The sequence below is a fragment of the Carex rostrata genome, chromosome 3, assembly GCF_964058835.1.
Source record: "Carex rostrata chromosome 3, lpCarRost1.2, whole genome shotgun sequence".
Lineage (NCBI taxonomy): Eukaryota > Viridiplantae > Streptophyta > Magnoliopsida > Poales > Cyperaceae > Carex > Carex rostrata.
The window spans coordinates 10,630,288-10,653,079 of NC_135920.1; the positions used below are offsets into that span (position 1 = coordinate 10,630,288).

Here is a 22,792-nt window from a genome sequence, read left to right on the forward strand (position 1 = left end):
TACAAATTATTATTCCGAACAGCTATTATTTTAGAATAGTCTCTATTCTTGTGTCATTCAAACATAGCCTATTTTGCATGATCAACGTGTCCGGTGTCTATTCGGGTATTGTGCGGGGCCAGTATTATTTGAGCTTTGAGATTCATGCAGAATGTATTTGAATAGTTTAGATATTTCAAAAAGTTACGCAAAATATGAGATATCTCAGATGATGCGAATTCGCATGTCGGAGCCTCGGAGGTGTAGCCTATTTCTTTCTTCAATCCCGAACTATCTGGCGAACAAATACGTCCCTATCTAAGAACTTTAATGTAGAAGTTAGGCGAAGAGCTGCACATATGATCTAGTGGCTCCATTTTCACTGGGTCGAGATGACATGTCACAGTCACACTGGTTGTAGTTAACAGTTTGCAGTGGCGGAGCTGCATTAAAATTGCATTGAATATATATATATGTATAATTCGGTTATTGTTTACTTCACAAGAAAATTTTGTAGAGTTTTTGGGTAGGTTATATTGCAACAATTCGATTCAGTTCAAGATTTGCTCACTACCCGAAAACCAGAATCCAAGTATAAAACTAATTCCAGGATTAAAACAGAGTTTACCACTAGACGCGCAGCGGAAACTTCAGGTCTAGTCTAGCGGTAGCCTTCTTCTCCTTTCCTTCCGTGTCAGATTCACGTAACAGCCCAGCAGTCACGCCTCTATCAGTATCCACACGGACAGATTGAAAATCAACAATCAGTCGGTATGCAGTATCGATCTGAAAGTCCTGTCTTTTTCTCTTTCTTTCTCTCTTCTGTTTTCTGATATCTGTGGAACAGAATTTCTGGAACCAACCAAAAACCGAACTGCTACATGTATATTTATAATACTTATGCATCCATTCAGTTGCACCATCTGGTTGCATCTCTTCAGAAAACGTTATCTGATCTGATCAGATGAGATCAAGAATTCGGGCCTTAACCCAATAAGACTTAATATATTATTTCAGCCCATTTTATTTGGCCTGTAGAACATTTCTTACAGTCTCCCACTTGTTCTAAATCCAAATATTAATGTATCTAATACATTTGTCTAAAATTAATATGTATTAAATTTGATTTCAACCTTGTTCATGTGTGTGACCCAATAGGTTCATATAATGTTGGCAATGAGCTAAAAATTATTTTCAGCACACAAATCATAAGCGGTCCCTAGCAGGACATTATGACTACCCAAATTATATGAATGTCAATATCCGACAAGTACCTCACAATTATTTATGTTAATCCCTTTATCACTTGATATCTTGATTGTACTCAAATCAGGATATGTGTCAACTTTGAATAGTACAATCTTTGATTTCTCATACCGAAGTTAGATTGACTTTCATATGATTGACTATGAACCATATAGCACGGCCATGCATTTTTCAATCTATCTTTCTAGAGGGGCCTAGAGATATCATACTCTCAATACATGAGAGGGATAAATTCCATCTTGATCACTCACATTTCTTCACATGATTCATAATACTAGGGATGACAAAAAAGCCTAATTGGCCCGGAGGCCCGTTAATATCCGCCCGGTCCGCCCTTTACCTAGTTGGCCCGGCGCTGTGATGGGCCAGGTAAGTCCGGGCCTAAAGACGGGCCAGGCCAGGTCTGGGCTTAACTCTAAGCCCACGGGCAGCCCATTGGGCTTATATTTTAATACAATGAAATTGGATTTAGGGTTTCCGCTGTTACAACTCTCTTCTCCCGCTCTTTGTCCTTATCCTCTCCTCTCTATCTCCCACATGAGGCGCTCCTCTCTCTCTGTCTCTTTGGACTTGACGGCTCCTCTCTCTGTCAACTAGATCGTAGACAGCCCGCCACCAGTTGCCGCCTCCGCCGCCAGATCGCCACCTCCGCTCTCTCCTTCACTCCATCTCTCTCTGCCACCACTCCATCTCTCTCCGTGTCTTTCACTGCTCCGCCAGCACCGCCACCACTACTCCTCTGCCAGCACCGCCACCACTACTTCTCCAGTCACAAATACGGTTAGTTTGCTCTCTCTTCCACTTTGGTAGTCGGTTCTTATAGGCTTATAGCAATACCAATCAGGAAATGTTGTGTAAAAATAGGGTCTGGTCATTACCCAATTATTATATTTTAGGAATTCTGACAGTATATTTTTTGTAATAAAATCCTTTCAAACCAAATTAAGTATTACAAAAAGGCTAATTGCTTACCTGCTTAATGTGACTTTTATCCTGTAGAGAGAGGTGTGTTGATTATGAGTTTGTTATTCAGCACAACATCACTTCATCAATAAGATATACGGGGCTTCAGGTTATTAAATTTCTATCTCCAGTGCCTTCTTTTGCATAACTCTTTGTACTTTACGTTTTTGCTAATCTCATTTCATTTCTCGTCTTCCAAATATTGTAAAATAGAGAAAATCTGTCTATAATTATCAGTTTACCTAATTTTTTTTTCATTTCTTTTAGTACATCTACATGGCATATGAAAAGATCTACAGTCCACCAATTATCATTTTACTAAATTTTAAAAGATGTATAGGTTTCAATATTTGACTGAGCAAAGATGAGATTATGAATTTATATTATAAATCAATTTCAAAATAACAGGTTTGGAGAGCTTCATTGGTTTTAGCCGAGTTTGTATTGCATAAGTGTTTGACCTCATCAGAATTTGATGGTGTTACAGCTATAGAGCTTGGTTCCGGGACAGGTAGCTTTTGTCTTGCTTTAATAGAGAAATAGATATAGGAGTTCTTGGCCTTACTTTTACCCTTAGTACATTCCCATATGAAAAATAGAGAACATAAAAAAATGCTTTTAAAGTAAAGGAGCAAATGACTTAAAGTCAATGTTATGGTCTCCCTAGTACATTCCCTTAGTACATTACCCTTAGTACCATTTTCGGTTCATTTATTCTTTTCTAAAAACTATTATTATGTTTTTATTTGCAGCAGAAGGAAAGATGATATAGGTGGCTGTGATTTTATTTAATCTTGCAAGCTATAAAAGAAAGTGAATCAAGGTAAATAAATTTATTTTTGATGATTTTAGAGTAACCCAGCAACTGTGAATCTTTTATCAACTGTGAATGTGCTTTTAATTTATGGTTTTCTGATTTTGTCATTTAATTTTCTGATTTTCTGATTTTTGTAAAAAAGTGGAGGTACTGGTTCAAAAATATGGCATATAAACAGATTTGTTTTTTTTTTTTTAATTTAGGGAGATGATCATATGGAATACTTTGCGAAAATTAAACAAATATAATAACACCAACATTGTTAATAGTAAATCTTAATTAGAAGGAAGTATATAGTGATTTCAATCATTATATGTTGCAAGTGCATTACGACTATATATGCATCAAGTTATATATGCATCAAGCTATATATAAGCAAAGAAAGGAATAAGAATCTTGCATGCATGAAATCATGCAGTTTTTTTAAAGTATATCTAAGCATAATTTTCTGATTTTGTCATTTAATTTTCTGATTTTCTGAGAGGTTTATCTGAAACTGATTACAATGTTTCTAATACTATACTCTTCTTATTGTAGGCAAAATGGCAACCCCTATAGATATTATCATGGCAACCCCGCAAGAACCGACTAATCAAGAAGAAGCAACCTCTACTCCTGGAGAGGGCTCTGCTCCAACACCACCAGCAAGTGATGTTGCAAATGCAACTCCGGCAACAAGTAAGGCAGCGGCATCAGGTGCTGCTGCAACCGCAACACCGTCATCAAGTACCCCTAATCAGCCGGATGTTATTGATACATCCAAACTGAAATCTGAAGTGTGGGAGCATATGACAAAGAAGATGATTGGTGGCAAGATGAGGGCAGAATGCAAGTACTGTAAGAACAATTATGCAGCAAGCGCCAGCAGTGGTACACGACATCTTAGATCCCATATAGAGTCTTGTTTAAGGAAAAAACAACAAAAATTCCCTCAAGCCTTCCAAAAATTGTTGGTCACTAAAAAATCAGAAGGGAAAACTACATTATCAAATTATGAATTTGATCAAGGGGTTTGTAGAAAAGATCTTGTGCAGATGGTAGTGTTGCACGAGCATCCTCTCTCGCTTGTTGACCAAATGGGAATCAAGATTTTTTGCAATAGCATGCAACCATTGTTCAAAATCCCAACTCGTAACACGGTGAGAAGTGATGTTCTTAAACTTTATAAGGATCGAACGAAAAGAGTCATGTAGCAATTAGAGAACAATGAAGGGAGGGTGGCAATTACAACCGACATGTGGACATCAGACAACCAAAAGAAGTCCTATATGGTGGTTACTGCATATTTTGTGGATGATTCATGGCATCTACAGCAGCGACTATTAAGGTATTGAAACTTGTTATTTACTTATGTGCTGAAATTAAGTGTTAATTGTGCTGAAATTAAGTATTAATTGTAGGTTCCAATACGTACCTTCTCCTCACACTATAGATGTACTCGTGGAGCACTTAATGAATGTTCTTTTAGATTGGAATTTAGATAGTAGGTTGTCAACTATAACGGTTGACAATTGTAGTACTAATGATGGAGTAGTTGAGGCTTTGGTTAATAAATTAGAAAGTAAACAACTCTTACTAGGTGGGTCTTTTTTGCACATGCGTTGTTGCGCACATATTTTGAACCTAATCATAAAGGATGGGTTAGATGTAATTGGTCCAAGTTTAGAAAAAATTCATGCTAGTTGTGTATATTGGTCCTCTACTCTTAAAAAAATAGAAAAATTTGAAGAGACGGCACGGCAATGTAAAATCAGTTGTACCAAAAAGTTATGCTATGATGTTAAAACTGTTAATCTGTAATAATCTAGAAGTCAATAATACGATAAATTATCACAAAGCTTTGTTCATGAATTGAATGTTTATTTATATATCATTTTGTTGCCTTGAGTATTATTGAAATTATGGATCATTTCGAGTTCATGACTGAAATTGTGAAACTCCATAATATAGATAATATATACTCTTAAAAGTCACTGACCAAGGTAATTAGCAGGAACACTAATTACTGCGATAAGGTTAGCATGTGGATTGAAAGATGGTTAAGTTTTACAAACCACCTGACACGAGATGTCATTTTAATCACATGGATACATGTTCTAGGAACATGGTATTTGACAGACCCCGAATGAAACATTAAATAGAATTGTGTTCGTGTCATTTATGTTTTCATTCAGTGTCAAGTTCTACAGTATGAGGTATTTATCGTTCCCACTAAGAAATATGTATGTGTGAGTGTTATCTAACGCTGTCCGTAAAAAACAGTCATAACGGTAGCATTTCCATACGTATAGCTTAGCTGAGGAAGTGATAGTCTGCCAAGAATACTATTTGTCCCTCGTATCTCTATACGAGCTATAGCATCACTGGGCCCCTTGGTAGAGTTAGATTATCTGCATGCGGTATAATTACAAGAGTAATTATATTTGATAATCTACTCAAGATCAAGAAAAGATACAGTTAGCAAGGATGACACACATCTACCTTGAAACTGATCTGATAGCTATGAGACAGAAGAACAGACACAAGTAAATTATTTACTGGATCGTGATATTGTACAGTACATCATCATCTGTGTAATTGGATGGTCATAGTGTATACTGCCAGATGCCTCCTATGATTATAGAAGTTAAAACAGTTTTAATTCTATTTACCAACATAACACAGATCCTATTGGGTCACACCATATAGGAGTTAATCGGAGAATCTTATTGTGATTGATTATAAATTGGTTATGATCAATATTAAGATGGTTATAATTAATTATACATGTTATAATTAAATTATATTTATCATGTTAAAAATGACAAAGCAAAAACTAATGGTTATAATTAGTTATACTTGGTATAATTAATTATAATTAATTGTACGTCATTTAGAATGACAAACAGAAACACAGGTTTGTTTATAAATGTGTTTGACATGTTGTATAAAAATTACCAAATGAAAACCGTAAACGAATATAATTGTACATGACAATTATACATATTTGATATTGGATAGTTACTATTTACTATTCCTTTGGGTTAATGGGTTTAGAATCCATTAAACTAATCTAACCAATATGAAGTTGCAAAATCAAATTTGAATGCCACATCCAAAATGGCAAAAATGTAATTTTGTCAAGTACGGGGGTATTTCGGTCTTTTGGCGAACCTCCTCATTTGCCTATAAATAGATGGGCATAGGTGAAAGAGAAAAACCACTAATTCACGTGTTAATCTGATTACTTCGTTAATTGGATTTCTCTCTTTCTCTATTTACGGTTTTTCGATTGGTGAATAGTGTTTTACCGAATTTTCGCGGTATTTCAGATTTGGTTTAATTAGCAAATCTGATTGAAACGAATTTTTTGGTGAATAGTGTTTTTGCATAATACCGCGGTTTATAGTATTTCTGGCAAAAGAAATATACCGCTCTCTGGTTAGTCCTGGTGGATAACTAATAGAGGTTTCACACGTGTGATACTCCGAGTCGATTCCTTCCCTGGTGAGGCTCTACTCGCTCGGTCTGCATTCCAACTGTGATTTGGAAACAAGGTATAAACATGTTATATTAATCTATTTAATTGATAAATAGATTTAATGTTTTAGAAAATCAATTATGGAGTAGATCTGTAAATAGGATTAAACGAATCTTCTTGATTCATTTAATCCTTAGCTTAAGGTAGATGTAAAAGTTTTGTTTTACTCTTTCTGCACCTTAAGCATACAAATGGGTTTGAACAGTCAAAACCCCAACATGATTAATCAATGGGTTTGAACAGTCAAAACCCCAACATAATTAATCAATGGGTTTGAACAGTCAAAACCCAACAAAAACACGATGGAATTCAACCTATAATATGTTAGAAACAGCCCTAACATATAAGGATGTTTTCCATCGTTTGAAAATACGTGATAAGCAATACAAAACCGTGCCGTCAGACGAAAATTGGGAGAATGCTAGGATTATAAGTGCAAAATTAAAGATTTTTTACACTATAACAGAATTGTTTTCCGGGAGAAAATACACAACAGCCAACCTTTATTTTTCAAACATTTGTGAAATAAGATTGGCTTTGCGAAATTGGATGTTAGATTCTAACCTAACCATTGCGATTATGGCATCAAGAATGAATGAAAAATATGAGAAATATTGGGGTAACATACATAGTATCATGGGGGTTGCCACTCTTTTCGATCCAAGGTCTGAGACAGTTCTCATAACTTATTACTATAAGAAGATTTATGGTAATAATTATGCGAGCGAAGTTGAAAAAGTTCTTTATTCGTGCCATCGATTGTTTCGGGAGTACCAGAGAAGAGATTCGAATCAACCAGTTGAGGAACCAACAATCGTAAGGGCAAAGAGACCAAAACTTGGTTTTCCAAAGGATTACAACATGTTTGCCAAAACTATGAAGAAGGATTACAACATGACTACGGAGTTGGAACTTTACTTAGAAGAAGGCTTGGTTCCAACTGACGACGACAACTTTGAAGTGCTCGAATGGTGGAAGTCGTCTAATGGATCCAAATTTCGAACTTTGCGAAACATTGCTCGAGACATATATACAATACCTGTTTTAACAGTTGCATCCGAATCAGCTTTTAGTATGGGCGGGCAAATAATTAGTCCATAAAGAAATTGACTTCATCCTCAACTTGTTGAAGCTCTAACATGCGCACAAAATTGGTTAAGGGCTGATTTCGAATGTATAATATTGTATAGTCTCATTTTTGTAGTATTTTAATTAAATATGCTCATATTTTCATTTAACTATGAGTTGTCTTTTTTTTCAGATTTGGGACAGTGTAATCCATTTAAGACATATTATGATGATTTAGATGGAGATGGAGATGTAGATGCTAAGGTAACTCTTCTTCTTATTTTTTATTAATTGGATGTCATTGAAAAATTGGGTAAGTATAGATATATAACTATATATATATATATATATATATATATATATATATGAGGAGGGTTCAAATGCCTCCATGTTTTTGTGCCTCCATCATGCCTCCATCTCTTTCCATCATTTTCAAAGTTCAAATAGTCGATCCGAACTACTCAACCTAACCTCCATACTAAAATATGTTTGGAGACCAAATTTTATATTTTTGGAAATTTTTTTACTATTTTTTTAGATAGGTACAAAAATACTGTTTTTAGATGGTTCAGATTTACTGATTTTGTACCTATCTAAAAAAATAGTAATAAAATTCCTAAAAATATAAAATTTGGTCTCCAAACATATTTTAGTATGGATGTTAGGTTGAGCGGTTTGGATCGACTGTTTGAACTTTGAAAATGATGGAAAGAGATGGAGGCATGATGGAGGCACAAAAACATGGAGGCATTTGAACCCTCCTCATATATATATATATATATATATATATATATATATATATATATATATATATATATATAGAGTTAGGCTGGGGTGCTATGGATAGCATAATGGCCTCTATGCTACGGCTCAATATTCGAGTTTTCAAAATCCAAACGGTCGATCCGAACCGTTCATCTTATTCTCCATATTAATATCTGCTTGGAGACCAAATTTTATAATTTTCTGAATTTTTTTACTATTTATTAAGCCACTTTGAAAATCGCTAATCCAACGGTTTTACTGTTTTGTGCAGCCACCGTTGGATGAACAATTTTGTAAAATACTTAATAAATAGTAAAAAAATTCAGAAAAATGTAAAATTTGGTCTCCAAGCAGATATTAATATGGAGAATAAGATGAACGGTTCGGATCGACCGTTTGGATTTTGAAAACTCGAATATTGAGCCGTAGCATAGAGGTCACTATGCTATCCATAGCACCCCAGCCTAACTCTATATATATATATATATATATAGTTATATATCTATACTTACCCAATTTTTCAATGACATCCAATTAATTGAAAATCGCTGTTTTTCAGAAAAATCTGGACCATAAAAAACAGCGATATTCAATAAATCTAAAAAAATAGTAAAAATTTTCAAAAAATATAAAATTTGGTCTCCAAACACATATTAATATGGAGAATAAGATGAACGGTTCGGATCGACCGTTAGGATTTTGAAAAGTCGAATATTGAGCCGTAGCACGGGAGGCCTCTTAGCTACCCATAGCATATTAGCCAAATCCTATATATATATATATTGGTGCTGTTTTTTGGTGCTATTTAGTATAAATGTGTTGTTTTTTGGTGCTGATGGAGATGTAAATGTGCTGTTTTTTTGTGCTGTTTAGTATAAATAAACTTATTTTGGTGCTGTTTTTTTATTAATTATTGCAGATGAGAGCAATAGAAGAAGAGGAAGAGTAGTGGGAATCTATTGCATGGCTTGGAGCAAGAGAAGTATTAGGTGATTTAGGCTTGATCATTTAAGCTTGCTGTTGAGAATTCTTGTTGCTTTGTTATTTCTATTTATCTTTAGCTTGTTGTTGATTGAATTTTTATGTCACTTGATCATTTAAGCTTGTGTATTAGGTTGCTGTTGTATTAGGTGATTTCTATTTCTATTTGCTACTTGATCATTTAAGCTTGTTGAAAATTGATTTTTTATGTGATTTTTATTTGTCTTTAGCTTGCTATTGTAGTGGAAATTAAACAATTAGTGGGAATATGTTGCATGGCTGGGATTAAACAATGCATGAAAATATGTTAAAGGGTTGGGACAGGCCGGGCCGGGTAAGGCAGCCCATGGGCACAGGCAGGCAGGCACAGGCAGGCCTGGGCCTGGAGGAAAAGCCCATGGACAGGCTGGGCCTAAATTTTCAAGCCCGTCAGATTGGGCCAGGCAGGCGGGCCATTAATTTTTTATGGGCAGGCCAGGCTTGGGCTTGACAAAATACCCGTGGGCTCGGCCCATTGCCATCCCTCCATAATACACCCAATTACTACCTTTATAGTTACCTAGTTAGGGCTAACGTTTGATAGCATTAAAGCATATAATCATCATTTAAAAACCAATGATGATCTTAAGTCAAAGGATTCAACAAAATATTGTATAAAATAAACTGATGACACATAATAATTCATACAGTATTTTATAACGGGTCTGTCCAATATCATGTTTATTAAACATGTATCCATGTGATTGCATTGGATATCCCATATCAATGATCCGTAAAACCTGATCATCCACAATCAATCTACATACTAGTCTATTAAATTATTATTGTTCCGACTAATAATAAAGACTATGGACTATTTAGAATAATATTGCATTCCATTATAAAGTTTTACGATCCAATTCATCGAATTGATGATAAATAATAAGCAATAAATTATTCAAGGAACATTACATTGTTTCATTCATAAAACATAAACATACAAACAAACATCTAAATTATCAACTTCTATAGCATAATTACTAGAGCCAGTCACTCATGTATCTAATACTTATAGCTCTAGTATGCATATCATGCTTAACTTGTGAGAGAGGTTTAGTCAAAGGATCTGTCGCATTTGCATCCGTTGCTATTTTGCATATTTTAACATCACCAATATTCACAATCTCTCGAATAAGGTGAAAACGTCGAAGAATGTGTTTGGACTTTTGGTGTGATCTTGGCTCTTTAGCCTGTACGATTGCTCCATTATTACAATAGAGATCCATTGGATTTTCAATACTTTTAATCACACCAAGTTCAACAATGAACTTCCTTATCCAAACAGCCTCTTTTGCTGCTTCTGAAGCAGCAATATATTCCGCTTCTGTTGTAGAATCAGCTACTGTCTCCTGCTTGGAACTCTTCCAACTTACAGCTCCTCCATTGAGACAAAATACAAATTCAGATTGCGATTTAAAATCATCTTTGTCGGTTTGGAAGCTTGCATCTGTATAACTAGATACAACAAGCTCTTCCTCACCTCCATAAACAAGAAATGTATCTTAGTCTTTCTCAAGTACTTAAGGATATTCTTCATTGCTATCCAATGACCCTCACCTGGATCTGACTGGTATCTACTTGTGACACTCAAAGCATATGAAACATCGGGACGTGTACAAAGCATAGCATACATGATAGATCCAATTGCCGAAGCGTATAGAATCTTACTCATGCGGTCTCGCTCATCTTGTGTCGAATGACACTAATTCTTGCAGAGACTTATACCACTCGACATAGGTAAAGATCCTCTCTTTGAATCTTGCATGTTGAATCTTTTCAACACCTTGTCAATGTATGTACTTTGGCTCCATCCAATTAGCCTTTTTGATCTATTCCTATAGATCCTTATTCCCAATATGTAATTTGTTTCACCTAAATCTTTCATTGAAAAACTAATTTTCAATGAAGACTTTACTGATTGAAGCAATGGAATATCATTTCCAATCAACAGAATGTCATCCACATACAAGACAAGAAAAACAAGTGCTCTTCCACTAGTCCTTTTATAAACACAAGGTTCTTCTTCGTTCTTGATGAATCCAAATTCCTTGACTACTTCATCAAAACGAATATTCCAACTTCGAGATGCTTGTTTCAATCCATAAATAGATTTTTGAAGTTTGCATACTTTCTTAGCATTATTTGGATCGGCAAAACCTTCGGGTTGTGTCATGTACATATCCTCGTTCAAGTTTCCATTAAGAAAAGCGGTTTTGACATCCATTTGTCATATCTCATAATAAAAATATGTGACAATTGCTAAAAGTATCCTAATTGACTTAAGCATTGCAACTGGTGAAAAAGTTTCATCATAGTCTATCCCATAAATTTGCTTGAAACCTTTTGCTACCAAACATGCTTTGTGAATTTGAACATTCCCATTCATGTCAATTTTCTTCTTAAAAATCCATTTACACTCAATGGGTCTTACGCTATTAGGTAAATCTACTAAGTTCCAAACTTGATTATCTTCTATGGATTGCATTTCAGATTTCATAGCCTCAAGCCATTTATCAGATTCCTGGCTTACCATTGCTTCACGAAACGTCATAGGCTCATCGTTGTCCAACAACAATATGTCGCGTTGTTCTGATATGAGCAACAAATACCTCTGAGGTATGTGACATTCCCTATCCGACCTTCGTAATGCTAATGTCTCTTGTATAGGTTCCACAATATCTTGTGATTCCTGATGAGTAGTAGGATTATCTTCGAGATGCACATTACTCCCATTTACTCCTTTGGAAAGAAATTCTTTCTCCAAAAAGACACCATTTCGAGCAACAAATATTTTGTTCTCTACAATACTAAGGTTATATTGGGTAAATATGTGAGTTGTTAGATTTTTAGATGGTAAATATGTAATTATAGAAATTTGGATGGAAAACATGTAATTTTACAGTTTTTGAGTGGTATATATGAAATTCTTTTTTTTTATATGCAAATAATTCTGAATGATTTAGACCAATTGTTTAAATTATTTTGAATGTAAAGTTTGGTCTCCAAAACATAATGTTGATCAGATGATCAAGATGCATTAACTGAAAATCTGAGTTAATTCGAAATGAATCTGAACCATAAAATTTACATTGGCACAAATATTAAAGGAGTCCAGTACGTTTTACCTCAAGCCAGATTGATCTGGATTTTGATCAGACGGTCGAGATGTGGATTCCAAGCTCAATCGGGTCAAACCGGTAACATGACAAATTCACATCCTCTCCAATACCTGATGAGGAAATCTTTCACAATTTGTAGATTTGTACCGTTCTTTTTAATTTGACATAAATCTCAAAGCGCAATAATGATGTCCCCTTTGGTAATCCAAATCCCAAACCGGATGAGATCTAATCTCAAACAGTAAAGTGAGAGTAATCCTCTACGACTATGAGGATGTGAATCCTAACATAACCATTCGGCGTCACATGTAGATCTGGACCCGATTTTCCCATATGGTTGCAGGTTTATCGGATCGGGTTCGTTCGGGGGTTTGAGCGCGATGTGCTACTAGATATTCGAGCGAGAAGATATTTCAACTCCACCTGAGACTGAGAGATTGGTTTGTGTCTCGCTCTTGTCTACGGGCTACGACTTTATCCCCCCTAAAGAACATTGTGGTAAACAGCAGTTCTTGTTACTGATGTAAAGCTTCCCAATTCCTTTGTCTTTTTCTTTCTGAATTTAGATTGCATTTATTGAATCACTTTTCCTAGTCCAATTCGTTATTTTCCTCCAGCGCAACGGGCATTTCAGCTCTTTACATGATTTTTTATTTTTTTTCTGTAATGCTCATGGTTTGTTTCTGTCCTAATTTTTTTTACCAGGTTTTCAAACTGATATCACTTTATTAGACCTATTATTTCGACTTGTTTCCATACAAAAATCTATGTTTTGAACCAACAAATGGTGCCTTTTACATTGAATATCCATAGAATGTGGTACTGCTATGTTTTGGTTCTTACTTTGCAGGAATCAGGCGAAAACGGGCAAAATCAGGGAAGTTACTGAATTCTGAGACATCTGATGCGACCCTCATCACATCTGACGCGACCCTCATCACATCTGACGCGACCCTCATCAGAGCCGATGCGACCCTCATCAGACCTGATGCAGGTCGCATCGCGAGCTTCCAGAGCAGACAACAAAGGCCCAATTAAGGCCCAGAATTGAAGCACTCGTTTTGAAATGTCTATAAATAGACCACCTCTGTCACCAGAGAGAGAGTTCCGAATTTGAAGATTCAAAACCTCAAGAATTGGAGTGTTGATCAAGAAGGAAGAGAGAGATTGGAGATCGCTTGGAGAAGAAGAGAAGATTGCAAGATCCTCTCCAATCCACCTTGGATCTTCGAGCTTCATCATGATCTCTTCTCTTCTCCCCTCTTTTATGCTTTCTTTCACCATGCTTGAGTAGATCTTGTTAGTTTGTAATAATCTAGAAGTCAATAATACGATAATTTATCATAAAGCTTTGTTCATGAATTGGATGATTAATATCATTTTGTTGCCTTGAGTATTATTGAATTTATGGATCATTTCGAGTTCATGACTGAAATTGTGAAACTCCATAATATAGATGATATATACTCTTAAAAAGTCACTGACCAAGGTAATTAGCAGGAACACTAATTACCGCGATAAGGTTAGTATGTGGATTAAAAGATGGTTAAGTTTTACAAACCACCTGACACGAGATGTCATTTTAATCACATAGATACATGTTCTAGAAACATGGTATTTGACAGACCCCGAATGAAACATTAAATAGAATTGTGTTCGTGTCATTTATGTTTTCATTCAGTGTCACGTTCTACAGTATGAGGTATTTATCGTTCCCACTGAGAAATATGTATGTGTGATTGTTATCTAACACTGTCCGTAAAAAGCAGTCATAACGGTAGCTTTTCCATATGTATAGCTTAGCTGAGGAAGTGATAGTTTACCAAGAATACTATTTGTCCCTCGTATCTCTATACGAGCTATAGCATCACTGGGCCTCTTGGTAGAGTTAGATTATCTGCTAGCGGTATAATTACAAGAGTAATTATATTTGATAATCTGCTCAAGATCAAGAAAAGATTCAGTTAGCAAGGATGACACACATCTACCTTGAAACTGATCTGATAGCTATGAGACAGAAGAACAGACACAAGTAAATTGTTTACTGGATCGTGATATTGTACAGTACAGCATCATCTGTGTAATTGGATGGTCATGATGTGTTGCCAGATGCCACCCGTGATTATAGAAGTTAAAACAGTTTTAACTCTATTTACCAACATAACACAGATCCTATTGGGTCACACCATATAAGAGTTAATCGGAGAATCTTATTGTGATTGATTATAAATTGGTTATGATCAATAGTAAGATGGTTATAATTAATTATACGTGTTATAATTAAATTATAAATGTTATGTAAAAATAACAAGCAAAAACATTGGTTAATTTATAAACGTGTGTGACACGTTGTATAAAAGTTAATCGGTTAATTTATAAATGTGCAGGACACATTGTATAAATTACCGAAATAACAAACCGCAAGAAAAATATATATATAATTGTTCAGAATAATTATACGAATATTATTTGTGTTCGGGCCGAGGGCATTCGGGTCTTTTCAGATTCGTCTTATCCGCATGACATGTCATCGATCCTATCCAGATGACACGTCATCGATACCGAAACAAACAACCGCAGAAAAATATATATAATTGTTCAGAATAATTATACAAACATTATTTGTGTTCGGGCCGAGGGCATTCGGGTCTTTTCAGATTCGTGCTTATCCGCATGACATGTCATCGATCCTATCCAGATGACACGTCATCGATCTTATCCACATGACATGTCATCCTTATCCATTCTATGACATATCTTGTAAATAGGCATAAGTTGAGGGGTATTTCGGTCTTTTGCGAACCTCCTCAAAAGCCTATAAATAGAGGGGTGCATGTAGAGAGAGATTAACTAATTCACTTGTATCGTTTCGTGCAGAATCGAATCTGTATTTTCTCTCTTTCTCGGTTTCTCTCCCAAATAGTGTTTCGGTTGAGAAAAGAAAGTTATACGTAGTTGACGTATAATCTTGCGGGTTGTTGTGGAGTATATTTACGGGATCGATGAATAGTGTTTTACCGAATTTAGCGGTATGTCAGTTTTGCATATTGATGAAACTGAGCAACCGAAAATTCGTGTTTACGGGTTTTCGTCTTTTCCCCGTGAATAGTGTTTTTGCAGAATTCCGCGGTTTACGGTATTTCTGGCAGAAGAAATAAACCGCTCTCCGGTTAGTCCTGGTGGATAACCGATAGAGGCATCAGACGTCTGATGCTCCGTTCCGAGTCGATTCCTTCCATGGTGAGGCTCTACTCGCTCGGTCTGCATTCCAACTGTGATTTGGAAACAAGGTATAAATATGTTATATTAATCTATTTAATTTGTAAGTAGATTAAAGTTTTAGAAATCAATCATGGAGTAGATCTGTAAAAGGATTAAATTGGGTTTTGATGCCAAAGGAATACTGAAGGTGGACCGCATTGGAAAGTTTCCTGACATACCCCGTTTAATCCTGAGCTTAAGTTGGCTGTAGAAATTTTTGTTCTACGGTCATTCCGCACCTTAAGCCTAAAAGGGGTTTTGGTTAGCACCGCGCGAAACCCAACAGATCTTTAGTTCCTAGGGTTAGGATGTAGTCTCTAAACTTTGTCTTTGAGTTGCATGTTGTTTTGATCTAAGTTTGAACTTGTGTGATTCTTTGTTTGAGTATTCATTGATTGCTTGATTTTGATTGCTTGATTGATTCTTGATTGTCTACTGTTAGATGTCTATAGCATCTCTTCTAGTAATTTGGCCTTGATGTTTCTTGCAATTGAGATTTAGTATTTGAAGTAGATTTATGATCAATAGTAGCCGAGAGGTGAATTTTCCATTATCGAAAGGTTGTGGATACTTCTAGCAAACCAGACAATCAATTTAGGTTAGATACCAGTGTTGGGTTTCGAGGAACGGTTCAAACCCATTTAATTAGCTTAAGCTGCGGAAAGAGTAAAACAAAAATTTTTACATCTAACTTAAGCTACGGATTAAATGAATCAAGAAGATTCGTTTAATCCTATTTACAGATCTACTCCATAATTGATTTCCTAAAGCATTAAATCTATTTACAAATTAAATAGATTAATATAACAATTTATACCTTGATTCCAAATCTTAGTTGGAATGCAGACCGAGCGAGTAGAGCCTCACTAGGGATGGAATCGACTCGCAGTATCACACGTGTGATACCTCTATTGGTTATCCACCAGGACTAACCGGAGAGCGATTTACTTCTTCTGCCAGAAATACCGTAAACCGCGGAATTCTGCAGAAACACTATTCACCGAAATAGGGACAGATTAAATATATTTAAGACTCCAAGTTATTCAGTTTCACTTAAAAAGCAAAACACGAAATACCGCAGAGTTTGCAAAAATATATTTTTCCGAATCTCGTAATAACCGAAATCAGGGAAGAGAGAAAAACCGATTAACAAAGTAATCAGATTAACATGTGAATTAGCAAATTTTCTCTCTACCCTCACCCCTCTATTTATAGTGTTTTGAGGAGGTTCGCAAAAGACCAAAATACCCCTCAAAACAAATCTATTTACCAAAAGCCCTTGACACCTCATCCTTTAATATGTGAAAAGACCAAAATACCCCTTCCACACCCTTCCACACTCTTCTCCATGTTTCTACACCCCTAAGGTGTCATGCAAGGTGGCATAGGTGTGAAATGACCATTTTGCCCTTGGCCCATTAAGGCATGAATAGTAAAAGGCTTTGATTTTGGGCTTTGACTTTGGGCCTTTAATTTTAATTAAGGCTTTGATTATTTTGGGCTTTTAAACCCATAATTCAAATCCATAATTAACAATTAAAATTCCAAATCATATATATATAATTGTCATGTACAATTATATTTCTTTTCGGTTATTGTTCGGTAACTTTTATACAACGTAACGTGTACGTTTATAAATTAACCGTTGTTTCTGCTTGTCATTCTAAATGACATTTATAATTTAATTATATCACGTATAATTAATTATAACCATCTTAATATTAATTATAATCAATTTATAATTAATCAGTAAGATTCTCCGAGTAGCTCCTATATGGTGTGACCCAATAGGATCTGTGTTATGTTGGTAAACAGAGTTAAAACTGTTTTAACTTCTGTTAGTCATGGGTGGCATCTGGCAACACATCATGACCATCCAATTACACAGATGATGCTGTACTGTACAATATCACGATCCAGTAAACAATTTACTTGTGTCAGTTCTTCTGCCTCATAGCTATCAGATCAGTTTCAAGGTAGCTGTGTGTCATCCTTGGTAACTGTATCTTTTCTTGATCTTGAGTAGATTATCAAATATAATTACTCTTGTAATTATACCGCATGCAGATAATCTAACTCTATCAAGGGGCCCAGTGATGCTATAGCTCGTATAGAGATACGAGGGACAAGTAGTATTCTTGGTAGACTATCACTTCCTCAGCTAAGTTATACATATGGGAATGCTATCGTTATGGCTGCTTTTTACGGACAGCGTTAGATAACACTCACTCATATATATTTCTTAGTGGGAACGATAAATACCTCATACTGTAGAACTTTGACACTGAATGAAAACATAAATGACACGAACACAATTCTATTTAATGTTTCATTCGGGGTCTGTCAAATACCATGTTCCTAGTGTTAGTTTGTAATAATCTAGAAGTCAATAATACGATAGTTTATCATAAAGTTTTGTTCATGAATTGAATGTTTATTTATATAGCATTTTGTTGCCTTGAGTATTATTGAATTTATGGATCATTTCGAGTTCATGACTGAAATTGTGAAACTCCATAATATAGATGATATATACTCTTAAAAGGTCACTGACCAAGGTAATTAGCAGGAACACTAATTACCGCTATAAGGTTAGTATGTGGATTAAAAGATGGTTAAGTTTTACAAACCACCTGACACGAGATGTCATTTTAATCACATAGATACATGTTTTAGAAACATGGTATTTGACAGACCCCGAATGAAACATTAAATAGAATTGTGTTCGTGTCATTTATGTTTTCATTCAGTGTCACGTTCTACAGTATGAGGTATTTATCGTTCCCACTGAGAAATATGTATGTGTGATTGTTATCCACCGCTGTCCGTAAAAAGCAGTCATAACGGTAGCTTTTCCATATGTATAGCTTAGCTGAGGAAGTGATAGTTTACCAAGAATACTATTTGTCCCTCGTATCTCTATACGAGCTATAGCATCACTGGGCCCCTTGATAGAGTAAGATTATCTGCTAGCGGTATAATTACAAGAGTAATTATATTTGATAATCTGCTCAAGATCAAGAAAAGATTAAGTTAGCAAGGATGACACACATCTACCTTGAAACTAATCTGATAGCTATGAGACAGAAGAACAGACACAAGTAAATTGTTTACTGGATCGTGATATTGTACAGTACAGCATCATCTGTGTAATTGGATGGTCATGATGTGTTGCCAGATGCCACCCATGACTAACAGAAGTTAAAACAGTTTTAACTCTGTTTACCAACATAACACAGATCCTATTGGGTCACACCATATAGGAGCTACTCGGAGAATCTTACTGATTAATTATAAATTGATTATAATTAATATTAAGATGGTTATAATTAATTATACGTGTTATAATTAAATTATAAATGTTATGTAAAAATAACAAGCAAAAACATTGGTTAATTTATAAACGTGTATGACACGTTGTATAAAAGTTAACCGGTTAATTTATAAATGTGCAGGACACATTGTATAAATTATCGAAACAACAAATAACCGCAAGAAAAATATATATAATTATTCAGAATAATTATACGAATATTATTTGTGTTCGGGCCGAGGGCATTCGAGTCTTTTCAGATTCGTCCTTATCCGCATGACACGTCATCGATCCTATCCAGATGACACGTCATCGATACCGAAACAAATAACCGAAAGAAATATATATATATAATTGTTCAGAATAATTATACGAATATTATTTGTGTTCGGGCCGAGGGCATTCGGGTCTTTTCAGATTCGTGCTTATCCGCATGACACGTCATTGATCCTATCCAGATGACATGTCATCAATCCTATCCACAAGGGCAAAATGGTCATTTCACACCTATGCCACCTTGCATGTGTAGAAGCATGGAGAAGAATGTGGAAGGGTGTGGAAGGGGTATTTTGGTCATTTCACATATAAAAGGATGAGGTGTCAATGGCATATCTTGTAAATAGGCCGAACTTGGAGGGCATTTTGGTCTTTTGGAACCGAATCTAAACACTATAAATAGGGGTGGAGGGGTAGAGAGAGAAAGATATATTCACATATATACATATGCACATTCACATGTATCTTTTCGTGCAGAAACGAATCGGTATTTTCTCTCTTTCTCGGTTTCTCTCCCAAATAGTGTTTCGGTTGAGAAAAAAAAGTTATACGTAGTTGACGTATAATCTTGCGGGTTGTTGTGGAGAATATTTACGGGATCGATGAATAGTGTTTTACCGAATTTAGCGGTATGTCAGTTTTGCATATTGATGAAACTGAGCAATCGAAAATTCGTGTTTATGGGTTTTCGTCTTTTCCCCGTGAATAGTGTTTTTGCAGAATTCCGCGGTTTACGGTATTTCTGGCAGAAGAAATAAACCGCTCTCCGGTTAGTCCTGGTGGATAACCGATAGAGGTATCACACGTGTGATACTCCGAGTCGATTCCTTCCCTGGTGAGGCTCTACTCGCTCGGTCTGCATTCCAACTGTGATTTGGAAACAAGGTATAAATATGTTATATTAATCTATTTAATTTGTAAGTAGATTAAAGTTTTAGAAATCAATCATGGAGTAGATCTGTAAAAGGATTAAATTGGGTTTTGATGCCAAAGGAATACTGAAGGTGGACCGCCTTGGAAAGTTTCCTGACATACCCCGTTTAATCCTGAGCTTAAGTTGGCCGTAGAAATTTTTGTTCTACGGTCATTCCGCAACTTAAGCCTAAAAGCGGTTTCCGGTTAGCACCGCGCAAAACCCAACAGTGGTATCAGAGCACAAGGCTCTCCCGCTGATTGATTTTCTAAAAGTTATAACTTATGCAAATTAGGTGCATATACCGCATATCAGTTTAATTCTTACATTTGCAGTTTAAGTCCAAAACCGATTAGAAATGAGATTTTCTTGGATTGGTTCTACCGACTAAGAAAGTTAAATTAGATTTAAGCTTTCTTTATGCTTTCTTATGAAATGTAAACTTTTACATTTCTTGGATCGGTTTTCCGACCGAGAAAGATAAAATAGGATTTTATGCTTTCTTTATGTTTTCGTTTTCAAAACTTTCAACTGCATTTGAGTATATCTAAGAATGTGATGAAGCAATAAAGTACCCAAGTAAGAACTGCTAATCTCCACCCGTAAACGACAAGGTTAATGACAAGAAAAGTCTCGGCATTTCGTCTAACCCTCGTTTACGTGTCCTGATAGCTGGCCCAAAGGGGACTTTGTCACGTTACCAAATTACTCTATGCTTTTGAAATGGCAAAATTTAGTGTAAGTTTTTCGCCTTTTCGAAAACCTTCGGATAAGTAAAGTTAATCGAAGAATGTGATGAAGCAATAAAGTACCTGAGTAAGAGCTGTCATTTCCACACAAGAAAGAGATGGTTCTGTCTAGGAAAGATTGAGTCTAAGCGGTCCTCGTGACCCCAATCTTTCCTGGGAGCCCCTTTCACGTGTCCTAATGACTGGCCCAAAAGGAACTTTGTCACGTTACCAAATTGCTTTATGGACCGAAAAGAATATCTGATTTTAAAACATATAAATTGTTTATGTGCTTTAAATGGTATAAATAAGAACTGAGCATAGCTGCAAAATAAAGAATTGGTAACTGATAGATTATATACCCGACTTGGTCCTGTATATAAGTAAATTAGATTTACAGCTTATAGTAAATTAGATTTACTGCTTTAAAATGAAAAATGAGTAAAATTAGATTTACCGTCTTTCTAAGGAACCGTGAAAGAAAACTTTCTTTGAAGAAAAATATGAATGTGAGATCACATTTGACATTGTTTCTTTCTGACTTCCTTTCCACGACTGCTTGCTGAAGCATATGAAAGAGGTCTTTTAGGAAAATGTAAATGAGATCATATTCACTATTCTTTCTGTCTGACTTCCTTTCCACGACTGCTTAGTGAAGCATATGAAAGAGGTCTTTGAGGAAGATAGGAATTGGATCACAATCGATATTTTTCTGACAAGCAACTTTCACGTGTCCGTAACGCTGACCAAGGTCAACATTACGAACTGAAAGAAATATACGTGACTCGGTCACATATATAGGTAAATCAGATTTACTGCTATCATATAAAAACGTATAGATTAGATTTACCGTTTTTATAAGAAACCATATAAACTACCTCTACAAGATAGACGGTAGCTAAAGTCAGTTACAAGAACTGACTGCTTAACAAAGCTAAGCGTATCAAAGAGGTACTGATAAGAACATAAACTAATGGAGATCACATTTCGTATTCAAGACTTCCTTTCCACGACTGCTTAATGAAGCATATGAAAGAGGTCGTTATAAAGATACGAATAGAATCACATTTAGTCATTCTTACATATGCTGAGAAAAGAAAGTAATGGGGATCACATTCGATATTTTAGACTTCCTTTCCACGACTGCTTAATGAAGCATATGAAAGAGGTCGCTATAAAGATACGAATAGAATCACATTAATCGTTCTTTCTGACATAAGATAAGAAAAGAAATGGAGATCACATTCAGTATTCAAGACTTCATTTCCATAATTGCTTAATGAAGCATATGAAAGAAGTCGCTATAAAGATACGAATAGAATCACATTAGTCGTTCTTTCTCACATTCCCCTTTGGAGATTGCTGGCACTGTTAAGCATAAACACCAACCCATTAAATATTAAGTAGTATGCCCTTCCCACTCTATCCTCCTCAAACCACTGTTCATTGGTTGATGGGTAAACTACTCAGTAGACATCGCCTTTTACCTTTGGTGGTCGAGGGTTATGTCCGACATATCAAACCAAATAGAGTGAGGTTACTTACCGATGATTTCCAAAACAGTTTTGGGCTCGGGGCAAAGTCTTCGTTAAATACACGTGATGTTTTAACGAAACCAAGAATCACAAAGAGATGTGATTAGTAAGTTTGCTTACCTAAGATAACTAACAGCCATGATATGCATACACTGCCTTGGTTATTGGTGAAAATATGGATCTTGGTCCTACTGCAAACGGGAATAGAACAAATTTGCAGTGGGAGTTTTATTATTGAATAAAACATTA

General features: G+C 35.6%; 1 protein-coding gene across 1 annotated transcript in view; it reads left to right on the forward strand.

The window, feature by feature from the left end:
* Positions 1-12,995: 12,995 nt before the first annotated feature.
* Positions 12,996-22,792, forward strand: part of LOC144551434 (Tetratricopeptide repeat (TPR)-like superfamily protein) — a 34,164-nt gene continuing 24,367 nt past the window's right edge. Inside the window, exon 1 of the mRNA XM_078299390.1 lies at positions 12,996-13,040. Coding sequence (XP_078155516.1) covers positions 13,039-13,040 — 2 coding nt within the window. The 5' untranslated portion in view covers positions 12,996-13,038. The remainder of the gene's footprint in view (positions 13,041-22,792) is intronic.